General features: G+C 44.5%; 1 protein-coding gene across 1 annotated transcript in view; it reads right to left on the reverse strand.

Annotated features, from left to right (window-relative positions):
• Positions 1 to 1,152: 1,152 nt before the first annotated feature.
• The window catches only part of PAFAH2 (platelet activating factor acetylhydrolase 2), a 30,591-nt gene continuing 15,495 nt past the window's right edge, over positions 1,153 to 16,248 (reverse strand). The window contains exons 3-10 of the mRNA XM_015824979.1: positions 14,054 to 14,150; positions 12,297 to 12,365; positions 10,944 to 11,085; positions 10,055 to 10,168; positions 6,627 to 6,718; positions 5,183 to 5,353; positions 3,457 to 3,605; positions 1,153 to 1,624 (exon numbers count right to left, since the gene is read on the reverse strand). Coding sequence (XP_015680465.1) covers positions 1,530 to 1,624; positions 3,457 to 3,605; positions 5,183 to 5,353; positions 6,627 to 6,718; positions 10,055 to 10,168; positions 10,944 to 11,085; positions 12,297 to 12,365; positions 14,054 to 14,150 — 929 coding nt within the window. The 3' untranslated portion in view covers positions 1,153 to 1,529. The remainder of the gene's footprint in view (positions 1,625 to 3,456; positions 3,606 to 5,182; positions 5,354 to 6,626; positions 6,719 to 10,054; positions 10,169 to 10,943; positions 11,086 to 12,296; positions 12,366 to 14,053; positions 14,151 to 16,248) is intronic.

Here is a 16,248-nt window from a genome sequence, read left to right on the forward strand (position 1 = left end):
TGGCAACATCCGAGTACCACCAGTCGCCTAGCAAGGTGTCAAAAACTTGATGACCCCCCCCAAAGGAAAAAGTGATAAAGTACAGGTAGTCCTCGACTTACAACAGTTCGCTTAGTGACTGTTCAAAGTTACAATGGCACTGAAAAAAGTGCCCCCCAAGGCACAGCCGAGCAAGACATCTGCCTGCCCGCCCGGCGGCGCTCTTCCTCCTGTTTGAGGTTTTCATTGTTGTGAGCATTTCTGTTGAGGATTGGCAACGGGGGTGGGGTGTGTGTGTGTTTGGTTTTTATTCCCCCCGTCTGCTGGGTGGTTGCAGCAGGTTTTGGTCACTTCACATGACCCTGGGACACTGTGACCGTCATAAATATGAATCAGTTGCCAAGCATCTGAATGTAAATCACAAGACCCTGGAGATGCTGCAACATTCCAGCTGATTGGTGCTTCTTTAGGGCTCAGCAGAAGCGCCAGGATCAGTGCTGCTTTCCAGCTGATTGGTGCTTCTTCAAGGCTCAGCAGAAGCGCCAGGATCAGTGCTGCTTTCCAGCTGATTGGTGCTTCTTCAGGGCTCAGCAGAAGCACCAGGATCAGCGCCGAGCTCCAGAACCGCAACGAAGCGCTACGTTTGTGCTCCAGTGATAGGGGAACCGCAAAGCAGACATTTTTTCAGTGGACTCAGAAGGATTATAAATGATGTGAGATGTTTTCAGCTCAGCTACAAAACTCTAACAACTGTGACAATTTACCCCAGAGACTTTGCCCTGAAAAACACAGGCATAAAGTTCCTTAGCACCAGAGGCCTCTTTCTTCCCACCGCTATCATAAAGGTTTGTGATTCACAAAATGCCTGTCATAGCAAATCCGGTCTATCAGAAAGCTTGCATTTAACAGAAGATTAAAGTTTTGATACTCAGACCTCCATATGATTAAGCTCTTGCTTCGCGTATATTCTTTACAGATTTTCTGCCACAATATCATTGAGTATATTCCTTCTTGCCTACCCTGACAAGATAGTTGAAAAAGAAGGATCTTTTCAATCCAGCTTCATAGCTGTAATTAACAACTTTAAACCATGGTAGGTCTTCCTTTTCTGGTTTTCGGAACGCAAGTTGGAAAAGGATGCTATCAGGATAGCAGACCGCAGATTCTAGGCAGTGAGTTTGTGGCTTTCCTGCTACATTTTACTTTAAAGTGCAAGGATTACACCCCCACCCACCCCAACATATTTCAATGTCTTCACTCACAATTAGATCCATCCTTTCCTTAAAGGTCTTGCTGTAGTCCTGGTAGAAGGAGAGGCACATATAAGGTAACTCAAAATGTTTCTAAGCAGCAGATGCTTCCTAAAGAAGTGAAGCCTTCATAGCTGGAGATCTCAGGAACATGTCCATCATCGTGAAGAGCAATTCTGCAGAATGTCCAACATCTGAAGAGCAATTTTATATCAAGGATGCTTTGCATCCCTTCAAAGGGGAAAAAAAAAACAAATCTAGAAGATGCCCCAAAACAATATGGGGAGAGATAATTCTTGCCTAGAGGGTAGACTTTGCCAAGGGGCTATCTGGGACCACCGAGTTGCCTATGCCTTCCAGAAGATTATCCCATTGGTCAAAATCTTCTTTGAGTTCTAGATGAAAAAAAAAAAAGGAAGAGTTATTGCATCAAGCAGCTGTGGTGCCAAGTTCTAAAGACTAGTGTCGTATTATGCAGTGAAATACAATAGGAGATAGAGCAAGACTTTTCAACCAGTGGGACGGGTACCACCTGTGGTACATTGGCACCTGGCAGGTGGTACGCGACCATCCTAGAAAAATGGTAGCGGGGGAGGGGAATGAGCTGAACCGGTGGCAGCACCGCACAAGCCTGAGCGAGAGACAGCTGGAGCTGCAGGGCTGTCAGGGCTCAGCGGAAGAGCCAGGATCAGTGCCAGGCTCCAGCTGGAGCTCGGCGCTGATCCTGGCGCTTCTGCTGAGCCCAGAAGAAGCGCCGATCAGCTGGAATGTTGCAGCATCTCCAGGGTCTTGTGATTTACATTCAGATGCTTGGCAACTGATTCATATTTATGACGGTCATAGTGTCCCAGGGTCATGTGAAGTGACCAACACCTGCTGCAACCACCCAGCAGACGGGGGGGGGGAATAAAAACCAAACACCCCCCCACCCCCGCTGCCAATCCTCAACAGAAATGCTCACAACAATGAAAACCTCGGACAGGAGGAAGAGTGCCGCCGGGCGGGCAGGCAGGTGTCTTGCTCGGCTGTGGCTTGGGGGGCACTTTTTTCAGTGCCATTGTAACTTCGAACAGTCACTAAGCGAACTGTTGTAAGTCGAGGACTACCTGCACTTCATCATTTTTTTCCTTTTTTGGGTGGGGTCATCAAGTTTTTGACACCTTGCTAGGCGACTGGTGGTACTTGGATATTGCCATATCCTAAAAGAGGTACAATGGGTGAAAAGGTTGAAAAGCCCTGAGATAGAGCACCTTTTTCATCATGTGACCTATTTGGAATTTGAAGGCATCTTGTGATACTTTCTGGAAATAGCATGAAAGGGTTTGCCCATTCATAAAAGAGTTACTGTACCATGCAAAGTAAGCACACCCACTTAGGAGAAAGCAAACTGGTGAAATGATGGTACCTTGCTCAATAGTAGTAACTGTGAGAGGGATCTTGGAGTCTTAGTGGACAATCACTTAAATATGAGCCAGCAATGTGCTGCAGCTGCAAAAAAAATAAAGCCAATGCAGTCTTAGGCTGCATTAACAGAGGGATAGAATCAAGACCATGTGAAGTGTCAGTATCACTTTATAATGCCTTAATAAGACCACACTTGGAATACTGCATCCAGTTTCGGCCATCACAATATAAAAAAATGCTGAAACTTTAGAAAGAGTGCAGAGAAGACAAACAAAGATGATTAGGGCACTGGAGGCTAAACCATATGAAGAATGGTTGCAGGAACTGGGTATGTCTAATTTCTAATTTAATAGAAAGAAGGACGAGGGGGGACATGATAGCAGTGTTCCAATATCTCAGGGGCTGCCCCAAAGAAGAGGCAGTCAAGCTATTCTCCAAAGCACCTAAAGGCAGGACAAGAAGCAACGGGTGGAAACTGATCAAGGAGTGAAGCAACCTAGAACTAAGGAGAAATTCCCTGACTGTTAAAACAATTAATCAGTGGAACAACTTGCCTCTAGAGGTTGCAGGTGTTCCAACACGGGAAGTTTTTAAGAAGAGATTGGATGGCTATTTAACTGAAATGGTGTAAGGTTTTGTGCAGGGGGTTGGATTAGAAGACCTCAAGGTACCTTCCAACTCTGTTATTCTGAAATAAATTGACTCTTCTCAGTCCGCACCCACTAACCTAGTTTGATTTTACTTGTTATCTGATGGGTGTCTTGTTCTTTATAGGATGATGTCTCTTTTAGAGGAAGAAACAACTTTCATGATATTGACTTACGGAGATGCTTTTGTAGGAAAGCAAGCGCAGCCTGGTTGGTGATATTCAGACCTTCGTAGGGATCCGTGGTACCTCTTGTCTTGTAGACCCGGTTGACAAGGTTCCCGGCAAGGAAGGTGAAATCTGTCTGACTCTGGTGGACGGTACCCCTGGGGGGGAAAGTATATCAACATTAAAAGTGAAACATTAAAAGTGAATCACTGAGAAATCAAATCAAATTAGGAGTGAAATCCCAACTAAAGAAATATAAAATGGAGGATCCCCCGATGGAGCACTATACCTGCCTAAGAGCCAAGTTTTCACGTCTGTCCTGGGCGAGATCAAGTCAAAAACTGGGATCTCTATGGTCCAGGACGGGTGTGGCAACTTTGGCTAACTTGATCTGATTGGGCAGGAATACAGTCGTAACCCATGGGTGGATCCTCCATCTCCAGTGCTGGAGAAGAACAGGATCCAAAATGGATCCCCTAGTCCAGGGGTAGTCAACCTTGGCTCTTTTATGACTCGTGGACTTCAACTCCCAGAATTCCTGAGCTGTGCTGGCTCAGGAATTCTGGGAGTTGAAGTCCACGAGTCATAAAAGAGCCAAGGTTGCCTATCCATGCCCTAGTCCAAAGACGGGACATCTTCCAGATTTAGCAATTAAAAAAGGTCATTTCAACGTCTGATGAGAAAGCCTAGGCAATTAAAGAACACACAGTAGGCAATTTCGACTTTCAAAAGATATTGTGAAATCCAGCGGCTTGAAAGAGGACTTAGCCATCTGAAATGTTCAACTTTTCTCTAATCTCAGCATGAAACTCCCAGGTTGGAAGTTAGTGTAGCTTCCAAGAGTTTGCCTTGGAGAGCAATGGAGGGATACTGCCTTATGTTCATTCTTGGGGCTTTGTGAAACAAAAGAAAACACCACAGCAGTAACAGACATCCCTTCCGCCATGCTAGGAGTAGAGTTCTTTTGGGGATGAGGGAGAGATTAGACAAAACCCTGACTGAGCAGAGCTTAAAGGGAAAAAAAAGCGAAACAGTGTGTTTTTCTCCTCTTCACATGAAGGAACACTACTGGGGATTTTTGGACAGACTTATTTAGCAAAAATCTTCTTCAAAAATCAGCCCAAAAAGCTTTGCCAGTGCTATTTTAAGAAGCAGACCTGATGCTGCCTTTGCGTTCCTGGCTGAAATGAGCGTCAAAACCCGTTCTACAAGAGTGTCATCTTTCAACACCAGCACGGGGAGGGAAAACACACACACACACACACACACACACAAAACCATCTGGTAATGTCTCCCTTTCAAAGGCTCTCTGTTTTAAGGGGCTAGTTTTGCATTCATTTCACTTCCTGAGACAAATGGATTCTGATTTTTGTGCTAGGCCAAATCCCAAATGAATTTTATACGACTTATCAAAAAAAGTGGCTATCTTACAAGGACGCAACCCTGTTCGCTTTGCTAATCCACGCTGTTCTTTGTTGTTTACCGTCTTTTTCTTACAGATCCCCCCCCTTTTATTCCCCTAAATGGTCCTTCCCTCTTTTCATTTCAGATCCCACCTTATTTTTAACCTCCCCCTTCCCCCCCCCCCATTCCATGTGTTACATCTTCTTAGACTGCAAGCCTGCAGGGAGAGACTGTGTGTCTAATCTGTGAATGACACCTCCTCTGATTGTGCGTTCTCCACTACTATGGCAAAAGGCATTGTTGATCACCGTCGGAGACTGTGCAGACTCACAGGATTGTAATAATCTTGCTTTCACTGCTGGTGGTGCTGATTTTTTTCATCTTGGCCACGCTCTCTGCAGTCTGGAATGATTCTGTGTTGATAAACAGCACCGGCTTGGTCACTTTTGGGTAAACAGAGTTCTCCAAAGGGAACATCCATGCGTCAAGGGCAACTGCGCATCTACAGGAGGAAAATAAGCACACGGCACCTAGTGAAGCAGGGGACCAAAACCCTTTGGCTTCCCCTAGCAAGGTGTCAAAAACTTGATGACCAAAAAAAAAAAAAAAAAGGAAAAAAGTGATAAAGTACAGGTAGTCCTCGACTTACAACAGTTTGCTTAGTGACTGTTCGAAGTTACAATGGCACTGAAAAAAGTGCCCCCCCAAGCCACAGCCGAGCAAGACACCTGCCTGCCCACCCGGGGGCGCTCTTCCTCCTGTCCGAGGTTTCCATTGTTGTGAGCATTTCTGTTGAGGATTGGCAGCGGGGGTGGGGTGGGGGGTGTTTGGTTTTTATTTATTTATTTATTTATTTATTTATTTATTTATTTATTTATTTATTAAATTTATATACCGCCCTATCTCCCTTACGGGACTCAGGGCGGTGAACAGGCGATACTAAAAACCACAATAATAAAGGTAAATAGTTTCTGTTCTAAAATCAAATTATTCCCGTCTGCTGGGTGGTTGCAGCAGGTTTTGGTCACTTCACATGACCCTTGGGCACTGTGACCGTCATAAATATGAATCAGTTGCCAAGCATCTGAATGTAAATCACAAGACCCTGGAGAGGCTGCAACATTCCAGCTGATCGGCGCTTCTTCTGGGCTCAGCAGAAGCGCCAGGATCAGTGCTGGTTTCCAGCTGATTGGTGCTTCTTCTGGGCTCAGCAGAAGCACCAGGATCAGTTTGCACTGATCCTGGTGCTTCTGGTGCTGGAGCCTGGTGCTGGAGCCTGGCGCTGATCCTGGAGCTTCCACTGAGCCCTGACAGCCTTGCAGCTCCAGCCATCTCTGGCTCAGGCTTGTGCGGTGCTGCCACCGGTTCAGCTCATTCCCCTCCCCCGCTACCACTTCTCCAGGATGGTCGCGTACCACCTGCCAGGTGCCAATGTACCATAGATGGTACCCGTACCACTGGTTGAAAAGCCCTGTTGTATACTACTCCATAATGTTTTACAGCTCTCTCCTAGCAGTTTACAATGTCAGCATATTTGCCCCTAACAATCTGGGTCCTCATTTTACCGATCTTGGAAGGATGGAAGGCTAAGTCAACCTGGAGTCGGTCAGGATTGAACTCCTGGCTGTGAGCTAGCCTGCAACACTGCATTCTAACCACTGTGCCACCACGGTGCCTTTGTTTGGCATTTGTTATCAATAAGCTCTTTGAGGTTGCAATTTTCTTTAAAAAAATGAAGAAGAAATCCCTTTAAAGCAGTTTTGGAAGATACTCACTTAAACTGGGTTTCTTTGACCAGAGATAGCACGGCTGTCGCGCCTCCAAAAGAGTGACCCATGACAACGGCTTTGGTCAGATCCACATTGTCCTGCAAGAGATGGAGTGAGACACTTAAGGAAGCCAGCTCATTAATGCCATGGCCCAAGAATCTCCAAAGACTCCAGGGATGGCAATGAAACCATTCTGCTACTGGGAACTGCAGCTCACAGGAAGCCCAGCCAGCTGTCCTCAACTTACGATAGGTTGCTTAGCAATTCTATGCCTGAAAAGGGGAATTAAAGCCCAGATCTGACCTTACAATAGTCCCCCCCCCAGTTATGTGACTTTATTCAGTGCTCAGCAACACAACTGCATTATGGTATTTGCAGTATCCCAGAGTTACGTGACTCTTTTACTACGCTTTTGTCAAAAACCTAAACTTACTTCCTGTTTTCTGCAAATAGCATGTCCACAGTGAATCACTGGTTCACTTAACAACTGCTATGTTTGCTTAATGACTGCCGCAAAAAAAGTCTTACAAAAAATTGCACCTGACCAATATAAAAAAAACTGTTTTATGACCGTTTCGACTTAAGGCTGTAGTGAGCAGCCTCTATAATGGTTGTACCAAGGACTACCTGTAATGAGGAATGTTGGGAACTGTAGTCAGGGAAAACCCAGACTGGGGATCCATTTACAAGAACAAGGAGAGATCCAGGAGTCTATCAATAATAGGATCTCTCATTTGTATGGAAGAGAGAACTAAGGAGAAACTTCCTGACAGTTAGAACAATTAACCAGTGGAACAACCTGCCTCCAGAAATGGTGAATGCTCCAATACTGGAAGTTTTTAAGAAGAGACTGGATAGCTATTTGTCTGAAATGGTATAGGGTTTCCTGCCTGAGCAGGGGGTTGGATTAGATGACCTCCAAAGTCCCTTCCAACTTTATTATTATTATTATTATTATTATTATTATTATTATTATTATTATTATTATTATTATTATTATTATTATTATTATTATTAGCCATTATATTCCCAACCCATTTCAATCTTCCCACAGGAAAAATTCAGAGAATTATACTACAAGAATTCTGGAAGGCATCAGGTTGGTGAAGGCTAAAACACATCTTCCAGCCCTAATAATAATTCCTGGTGATTTATAGTAATGCACAATGTCTTTATGCCCATTTACATGTACACATAGGTATATACAGATTCCAAGCAAAAGTTCAGAACGCTGTCTCTAAAATTATTTTATCTTCACTCTTTCTTTTAGAAATTATAGTTACCGAGGCATTGATAAAATCTCCATCGGTCAATTGCAAAAGGCAGCTTTACTTGGACCAGCTTACATTCCGCGATGATTCCTTTAACACCATCAAACAGCAATATTTGCCTATCCCCGTTCCTTGGAAAGGCTTCAACAGGTGGATAAAAGTGCCAAATCTAGTCTAAACATCTGGCTGACTACACAACCAACAATAATAACAATACTGTGGAGTCCTTAGGGCAAGGGTAGGCAACCTTGGCTCTTTTACGACTCGTGGACTTCAACTCCCAGAATCCCTGAGCCAGCATGGCTCAGCTTGGAAACCTCTCCCTTTCCCCTCAGCGTGGCTGGCTCGGGAATTCTGGGAGTTGAAGTCCACGAGTCATAAAAGAGCCAAGGTTGCCTACCTCTGCCTTAGGGCTATCTGAGCTTGGTAGTTTGCTTGCAGACGTTTCATAACCAGGTAACAACATCACTTACTTTGTTGGGTAAGGAAACATCTGCAAGCAAACCACCAAACTCAGTTCAACCCTGAGCTACAGATATTCTCTTCTATCATCATCGTTGTCATCATGACCACCATCATCAATTTCGGTTCGGTTCTCATATACTTTCCATGTGCACAAGATGGGCTCGCTTTCTATGAGAGATCATCACTGCTCCCCCTGGTGGCTGACTGAAATCACAGGGATACCTTTGGGAATGAGAGACGAGGCAGTTGCAACCTCTGGTTTGGATTTATAAACTGGGGGGCAAGGGGGAGGTAAGCCCCTAAAAAGATGTAAGCTCCTTCTTTGCCAAAAAGGTAGGCAAGTCAGCTTCAAAACAAAAGCAAGGTGTCTCAAATAGTCAGGAAAACACATTTCAGGTACAAGACCGAAAAAGCATTGATACAATAAAACAAGGGGTCCCCAATCCCTGGTCCGTGGACCAGTATCGGGCCACGGCATGCCAGCAAATGGGCTGCACAAACAAGCAAAGCCCCATCTGTGAGATGCAGGAAGCACACAAAACCACGCACCCTTCCTTCCGCGGAAAAACCTCTCTCCACGGAACCGGTCCCTGGTGCCCAAAAGGTTGGGGACCTCGGCAATAAAAGATAAAGGCCACTCTTTTCAAGCCAGCAAAGTCCACGTTTTGGACAGAGAGGACCACTGGTTTGAAAGAGGGGTCCAAGAGGCCATCTATGTCAAAACTGAACAGCCTTCTCTCAACAGAGGGGGAGGGATATGATATCATCTATCTCAGTGATGGCGAACCTTTTAGAGACTGAGTGCCCAAACTGCAACCCAAAACCCACTTATGCATCCTCGAGTGCCGCGTGGGTGTGGCCCATTGGCTGGGTGTGGCCAACTGGGTGGGTGTGGCCAACTGGGTGGGCATGGCTGCGGTGGTAACGGCAGACTGGGTGGGACTAAAAAGTTCAATCAATCAATTTCAACTTTCCAAGATCTTTTTTTTTTCCCGCAAGAAGTTGAAATTGACTGATTTGAACCTTTTTTTTTTTTTGCACACGGCGGCGGAGGCCTAAAGCGAAAAGGTTTTATAAAACCCAGCTGAAGGCCTAGGACTGGGGCGACGGTGCACGTGCCCACAGAGAGGGCTCTGAGTGCCGCCTCTGGCACCCGTGCCATAGGTTCGCCACCACTGATCTATCTCCTGTCTACAACACAGTCCTTTCGGCAGTTCCAAGAAGGATCTACACCCATTTGCATTATTCAGGTGATCTTGAGGACACAGATAAACATGGCCTCAACGACTCTCTTAAAATTATGTCTGCAAGGAATATAAATCCTTCCATTCCCCACCATCCAGTCAGAGCTGAAGAAGCTTCTTGGATGAGAAGCGAGACGTCTTCAGAGAAAAACAAGAAAGTCCAGTTGCCTCTTGAAAAAGCATCTTTGGGACAACCATGACCTGGATGATGGAGAATCTCCAATTCATTCATACAATAGTGTTTAATTTTGATAGACGGTTTCCAAAATTCTTTCCCCTAAGAAAGACCTCTGCTGTGTTGACGGGTGGGTGGGTGGGTGGGAGGTCCAACCGGCCCATCTGACAAAAATAGCATTGCACCCTGGTGACCCGAGTGCCACCTCTTTTCTACGTTCATCTCAATACTGTGCCCATGTTCTAAAGGGGCGGAGCCTGTGGAGGGCAGCATATTTACCTTCAGTGTAGAGAGGTCAAAATCAGCGTGCAGGAGGTTTGCAACGGCCTTGCCACTGTTGATACTTTGGATCAGCTTGAGTCCCCGTTTGCACTCGTTTGCTCTTTGGTGGAGCTGCAATGAAAAAAGATTTAGAACTGAATAGATGAAAAGAATAGAATCTGAAAGGGACCTTGGAGGACTTCTATCTAATCCAGCCCCCCACTCAAACAGGAGAACCTATACCATCTCAGACAGGTGATTATCTAGTCTTTTCTTAAAAGTCTCCAGTGATGGAGCACCCATGATTTCTGGGGGTAAAGCTGTTCCACTGGTTGATTGTCCTCGCTGTCAAGAAATTTCTCCTTAATTCTAGGTTGCTTCTCTCCTTGATCAGTTTCCAACCATTGTTTCTCGTCCTTCCCTCTGGTGCTTTGGTGAACAACCTGGCCCCCTCTGCCGTGTGGCAGCCCCTCAGATACTGAAACACTGCTATCATGTCTCTTCTTTTCTTTAGACTAACCAAACCCAAGTCCTGCAGCCGTTCTTCATATGTTTTAGTCTCCAGGCCTTTGACCATCTTAGTTGTTCTTTTCTGAATTTTTTTCCAAACTCTCAACGTCTTTTTTGTGATATGGTGACCAAAACTGGCTGCAGTCTTCCAGGTGTGGTCTTACTAGGGCTTTGTAAAGCGGTACTAGTTTGCGTGATCTTGATTCTATGCCTCTGTTTATACAACCCAGGGTTGTCTTAGCTTTTTGGTTGCATTACCCTTTTGCTCCTCAACGGTCTCTCGCACACACAGGATTAAACCCAACAGGATGCAGAGAGAGATCAGATTAACTGAAGTTTGTGATATTCAAGGCCACCATAAGGAGCTTATCTGGCCGAGATAGTCAAGATGAAATACCTGTGGGTTCCGAAAATGAAATTCCTTCTGATCTCTGGGTACCCTACGGTAAGTGAGCCATTCTTCATTCATCTGAGCCTCAGGTCGATCTGGTGCTTCCGGATCCAGTTTGCAAAAATACGTAGCAGAAGCTGATCGGTCTCTGTAAAGAGCAGATACCTTGAGCATCAGTGTGGGGCAAGAACAGATGGGAATGCAAAGAAGGAAAAGAATTTCCTTCAGTTCCTCTCCTTTTTTAAAACGCCTGCCTGAAGTCAAAAAGGTTTCAATGTGTGATTAAAATCTCTACTCAGTTTTCCTTGGGCTCTATGTGACAATACTTTCCTGGAAAGGAGGGATGATCTAATCCAGTGATGGCGAACCTTTTAGAGACCGAGTGCCCAAACTGCAACCCAAAACCCACTTATTTATTGCAAAGTGCCAGGGCCGCATCAGCATTGTGGTGCCCTCGGGGGGGGGCAAGGAGGCGCCTCTGAGTGCCGCCTCTGGCACGCAAAAACCGGGGGCACAAAAATGGGCCACCGTGCTGCAAGGCACAAAAATGGCCACCACCGCGCTGCGGGGTGCAGATACAAGGCCCTGCACCATGTAAGAACGGGGCAGGGCTAGTGAGTATCACGCAGGCACTAGCCCCGCCCCATTTGCAGCAGGTGCTTGCTCGCAGCCCCGTGCGCACATGCACACATGTAAAATGCTTCCCCCTCCCTTGTCTTCCAGTCCACCAATCGACAATGGTTGGTGACCTCTGCTCTACCACCTCTACTTGAGCTTGCTAGTTGGCCACTTCGCCTCCTTTGTGCTGGGTGGGGCTCCTGCTCTGGGCAGCGGTGGCGGCCTGATGGACCTGCTGCTGGCGGAGGTGGTGTGTGTGCCAACAGAGAGGGCTCTGAGTGCTGCCTCTGGCACGTGTGTCATAGGTTCGCCACCACTGATCTAATCTTAGCTTCTTGACGGTATAATTCTGAAATCAAAGAACAACTCAAGAAAGGATTTCTGGAACTTGCATCCAGGCCTAGTACCCATAGATAGGGTAATTAATTAAATTACTGAAAATAAATGAGTTGAGCATCATTACTGATTGATCCCAGCTCCCCTCTTCCTCATTTATTGATTGATTTGATTTGATTTTTATTCTGCCTTTATTACTGTAAAAGTCGCTCAAGGCAGCGAGCGTACATCCTTCCTATTATGAAACTACAAGAATGATTTCTTGAAAATGACGGCCATTACTATCAAGAAGCAGAATTTTAGGATAGGGATAGATGCATCAAAGGCATATTTTTTTTAGAAAAAAAAACCATAAATACACGAATCTAATCTTAAAATGTCTTCTCCCAAGGGATTCAATCTCACCTGTGTTCAAGCGCCATCACCAAAAAGCCCCGAGAAGCCATCTCAATGCAGATGGCTGAGTACACGGTTCTGAAAATGGAAGGAGAAAGCAGATAATTAAAACTGAGGAATGCGACTCCTTTTAAATCGTTTGGTACTGAAACAAACACATCAGCAAAGATGAAGAAAAAACAACGGGGTAGTAGTGTCTGCAGCATTCGGTAACAAAAATCAAGATAGTAATTGTGATGGTACAATTGAAGTACCACGTGGAGTTTAAGAGGATTATTGTTCAGTCAGCTCCAGGGTTCCAGATGTTTCTTGTAGATGTTTCCTGATTAAGTATCCTCCAGCACTGTCTTTTTCAAACTTGGCAGCTTTAAGATATATGTCCCAAAGGTGCTTTTTTCAGGAGGCAAGTAGGACTTTCTTGTTTTTCTTTGAAGACTTTTCAATTCTCATCCAAGAAGCTTCTTCAGCTCTGACTGGATGGTGGGGATGAGAAGTGAAACGTCTTCAAAGAAAAACAAGAAAGTCAGAGCTGAAGAAGCTTCTTGGATGAGAAGCGAAGTGTCTTCAAGGAAAACAAAGGAAGAACAGTTGCCTCTTAAAAAGCACCTTTGGGACAACCGTGACCTGGATGACCGAGAATCTCCATAGATCTTTGAGATATATGGACTTCAACTCCCAGAATTCCTTGAAGTCCACACATCTTAAAGTTGCCAAGTCTGAAAAACGCTAGGTCAGGGATAGGCAACCTTGGCTCTTTTATGACTCGTGGACTTCAACTCCCAGAATTCCTGAGCCAGCCATGCTGAGGGGAAAGGGAGAGGTTTCCAAGCTGAGCCAGGCTGGCTGAGGAATTCTGGGAGCTGAAGTCCACGAGTCATAAAAGAGCCAAGGTTGCCTACCCCTGCACTAGGTCTAAGCAAAATGAAAGTACAAGTAGTTCTCAACTATGACCACAATTGAGGGTTGGGACCTTTTGTCGTTAAGTGATATAGACATTGTGTGAGACACGCTAAATTTTATGGCTTTGTTGTCATGGTCATTAAGCAAATCAAACTCCCCCCCATTGACTTTGCTTGTTGGGGGGGCCCCTTTGAAAGGCTGCAAATGGGGATCGTGTGACCCTGGCACAGGTTACCCATTGTAAATACATGCTGGCAGCCGTGCACCTGAACTGTGATCACGTGACCACAGGGACACTGCAACCGTCTTAGGTATGAGGATTAACTGTAAGTCACTATTTTTCAGCACCATCGAAACTTTGAAAAGCCGTTAAAGGACCGCTCGTACAGTACCAATTTTCAGCAAGAAAACTGGTCACCCACTTTTGGTCACTGCTGCCCAAATTTAGTGACAGTCAGAAAGGAGGTTTGGAAATGGCAAAAGACAGAGCAAGAGCGAAAGAGAGAGGGGGGGGACAGGCTGGGGGGTTATTATTATTGTTATTATTATCTCAAAAATTCCATTTCTGTATTGAACAGGGTGTTGTCTAGGTATACAAGTATTAGAATATAAAAATCATCACATTCACAATAATCTTATCAGAATAGAATCATATACCAGGAAATAACAATCATATTATTAAAAATAGTATTTCCCACATTAACATTAATTGTATAACAATCAAAGTATTTACTAATCTGTTATAAATCTTCCTCACATAATCCACATTTTCTCATATTTCCAACTTTCTAACCTCTGTTTTTATCAGCTAACCATTCCTGGCCTTTCTGAACTGGTCGGTTTTCCACCCACTTGTACAAACTCACCGAAAGGCTCCTAGTCCATGGGAGAATATGATCAAGGGATACTTGTGGGAACTGGGTCGGAAAGGCGCATCCCAGCTTACAGGGATCTTACACGATCCTGTGAAAATGAAGAGCATATTTATTGATATACACAAGTAGTCCTCGACTTACGACAACAGAGCCCAAAATTTACGTTGTTAAGTGAGAAACTTGTTAAGTGAGCTTTACCCCATTTTACGACTTTTCTTGCCACATCTAGTTTAATGAAAAGAAGGACGAGGGGGGACATGATAGCAGTGTTCCAATATCTCAGGGGCTGCCACAGAGAAGAAGGGATCAACCTATTCTCCAAAGAACCTGAAGGCAGGACAAGGAGCAACAGATGGAAACTAACCAAAGAGAGAAGCAACCTAGAACTAAGGAGAAACTTCCTGACAGTTAGAACAATTAACCAGTGGAACAACCTGCCTCCAGAAGCGGTGAATGCTCCAACACTGGACGTTTTTAAGAAGAGACTGGACAGCCATTTGTCTGAAATGGTATAGGGTTTCCTGCCTGAGCAGGGGGTTGGACTAGATGACCTCCAAGGTCCCTTCCAACTTTTTTATTATTATTATTATTATTATTATTATTATTATTATTATTATTATTATTATTATTATTATTATTATTATTATTACTATTATTGTAGTAGTAGTAGTAATAGTAGTAGTAGTAGTTATTTATTGTTATTATTATTGTTATTATTATTATTATTATTATTATTTGTTAAGTGAATCACTTCAGTAGTTAAATTAGTAACACGGTTGTTAAGTGAATCTGGCTTCCCCCATTGACTTTGCTTGTCAAAAGGTCAACAAAGGTGATCACACGACCCTGGGGCACCGCAGCCATCGTAAGTATGAACCACTTGTCAAACATCCATATGTAAATCACGTGACCCTGGGGATGTTGCAACGGTCTAAAGTGTGAAAAACGGTCCTAGGTCACTTTTTTCAGTGCCATTGTAACTTTGAATGGTTACTAAATGAACTCTAGGTGAGGACTACCTGTATATGCTATTTCTTAACCACCCATCTCTCTCGGCAAAAAGTTACCAAAGATATTATTCACTCTCATGGGTTGTAAAAGTGTGACTTTATAACCCAGGCAGTTATTGAGAAATTTCAAACCCACTTCCCTCTCAAGATGGTAAACGTGCTTGAGTTTAGGAAGACATCGTTCTTTCAGTTTGAACCAGGCCTGGAAAGTACAGTTAGAAAAGAGGACTGTAGCACAGTATGAACAAATTGAACTGTACAGTGAAAAGACAAAAGAGTTGTATAACTTAAAACTGGAAACCAGAAATATTTTCCTATCGGTTAGCAAAAATACTGCATTAGAGATACGTGAACTACTTTGGCACACGTGCTCAGAAGAGAAACAGAGGTATATACATATATAGATGCTCTTTAGATTTAAGTAGTAAACATGGTACAGAATTAAGCTAATTCACTCCATTTAGAGGTAGTCCTCGACTTACAACAGTTCATTTAGTGACCGTTCAAAGTTACAAGAGCAGTGAAAAAAGGGACTTATGACTGTTTTTCACACTTATGACCGTTGCAGCATCCCCAGGGTCAGGTGATCAAAATTCGGACGCTTGGCAACTGACTCATATTTATGACAGTGGAGGGTGGAGCAGGAAAGTAGCTGAGGCCCTGCTGATTGGACCTCCATTGCATTTAAACTGCATTTAAACTGCCCAGAGCTTGCTGGGAAGAGCTACAATCTGTTAGTTAAAACGGAGGAGGATGGAGCAGGAAAGTAGCGGCCCACGCGCCTAATGGCGCATGAATCATATAACTAGATATCAGAAACAGCAGCGGTACATTCAGGGCAAGTACGTCTGAGATTCCTTGTATCTCAGAATGTCTGGCTTAGTACAGTACAACACTTGTTTTGCAGCTGTCTTTCGCAGTACCCTTTTCAAACTTGGAAACTGTCCTATCTATAAACAAATCACTAGTCTACAAGGACAGATTATCCATCTAGGGTCTGTAATCTGTGCTCTTCAGGCAGAAATTAGGTGTCCAGTTCAGCCCTTCTACTCTATTGAGCCTCCGCGCTATCAGCCCCTTCTACCACAAAGATCCTGCAAGAGAAGGGCAGTGTATACAATCGTGGGATCTGGCAGGGTAAGAACTGTGAACCATAAACACAAAGCTTTCACTGTG

The sequence above is a fragment of the Protobothrops mucrosquamatus genome, unplaced genomic scaffold (genome assembly GCF_001527695.2).
Source record: "Protobothrops mucrosquamatus isolate PMUCROS unplaced genomic scaffold, P.Mucros_1.0 scaffold_197, whole genome shotgun sequence".
NCBI classification, from domain to species: Eukaryota; Metazoa; Chordata; class Lepidosauria; order Squamata; family Viperidae; genus Protobothrops; species Protobothrops mucrosquamatus.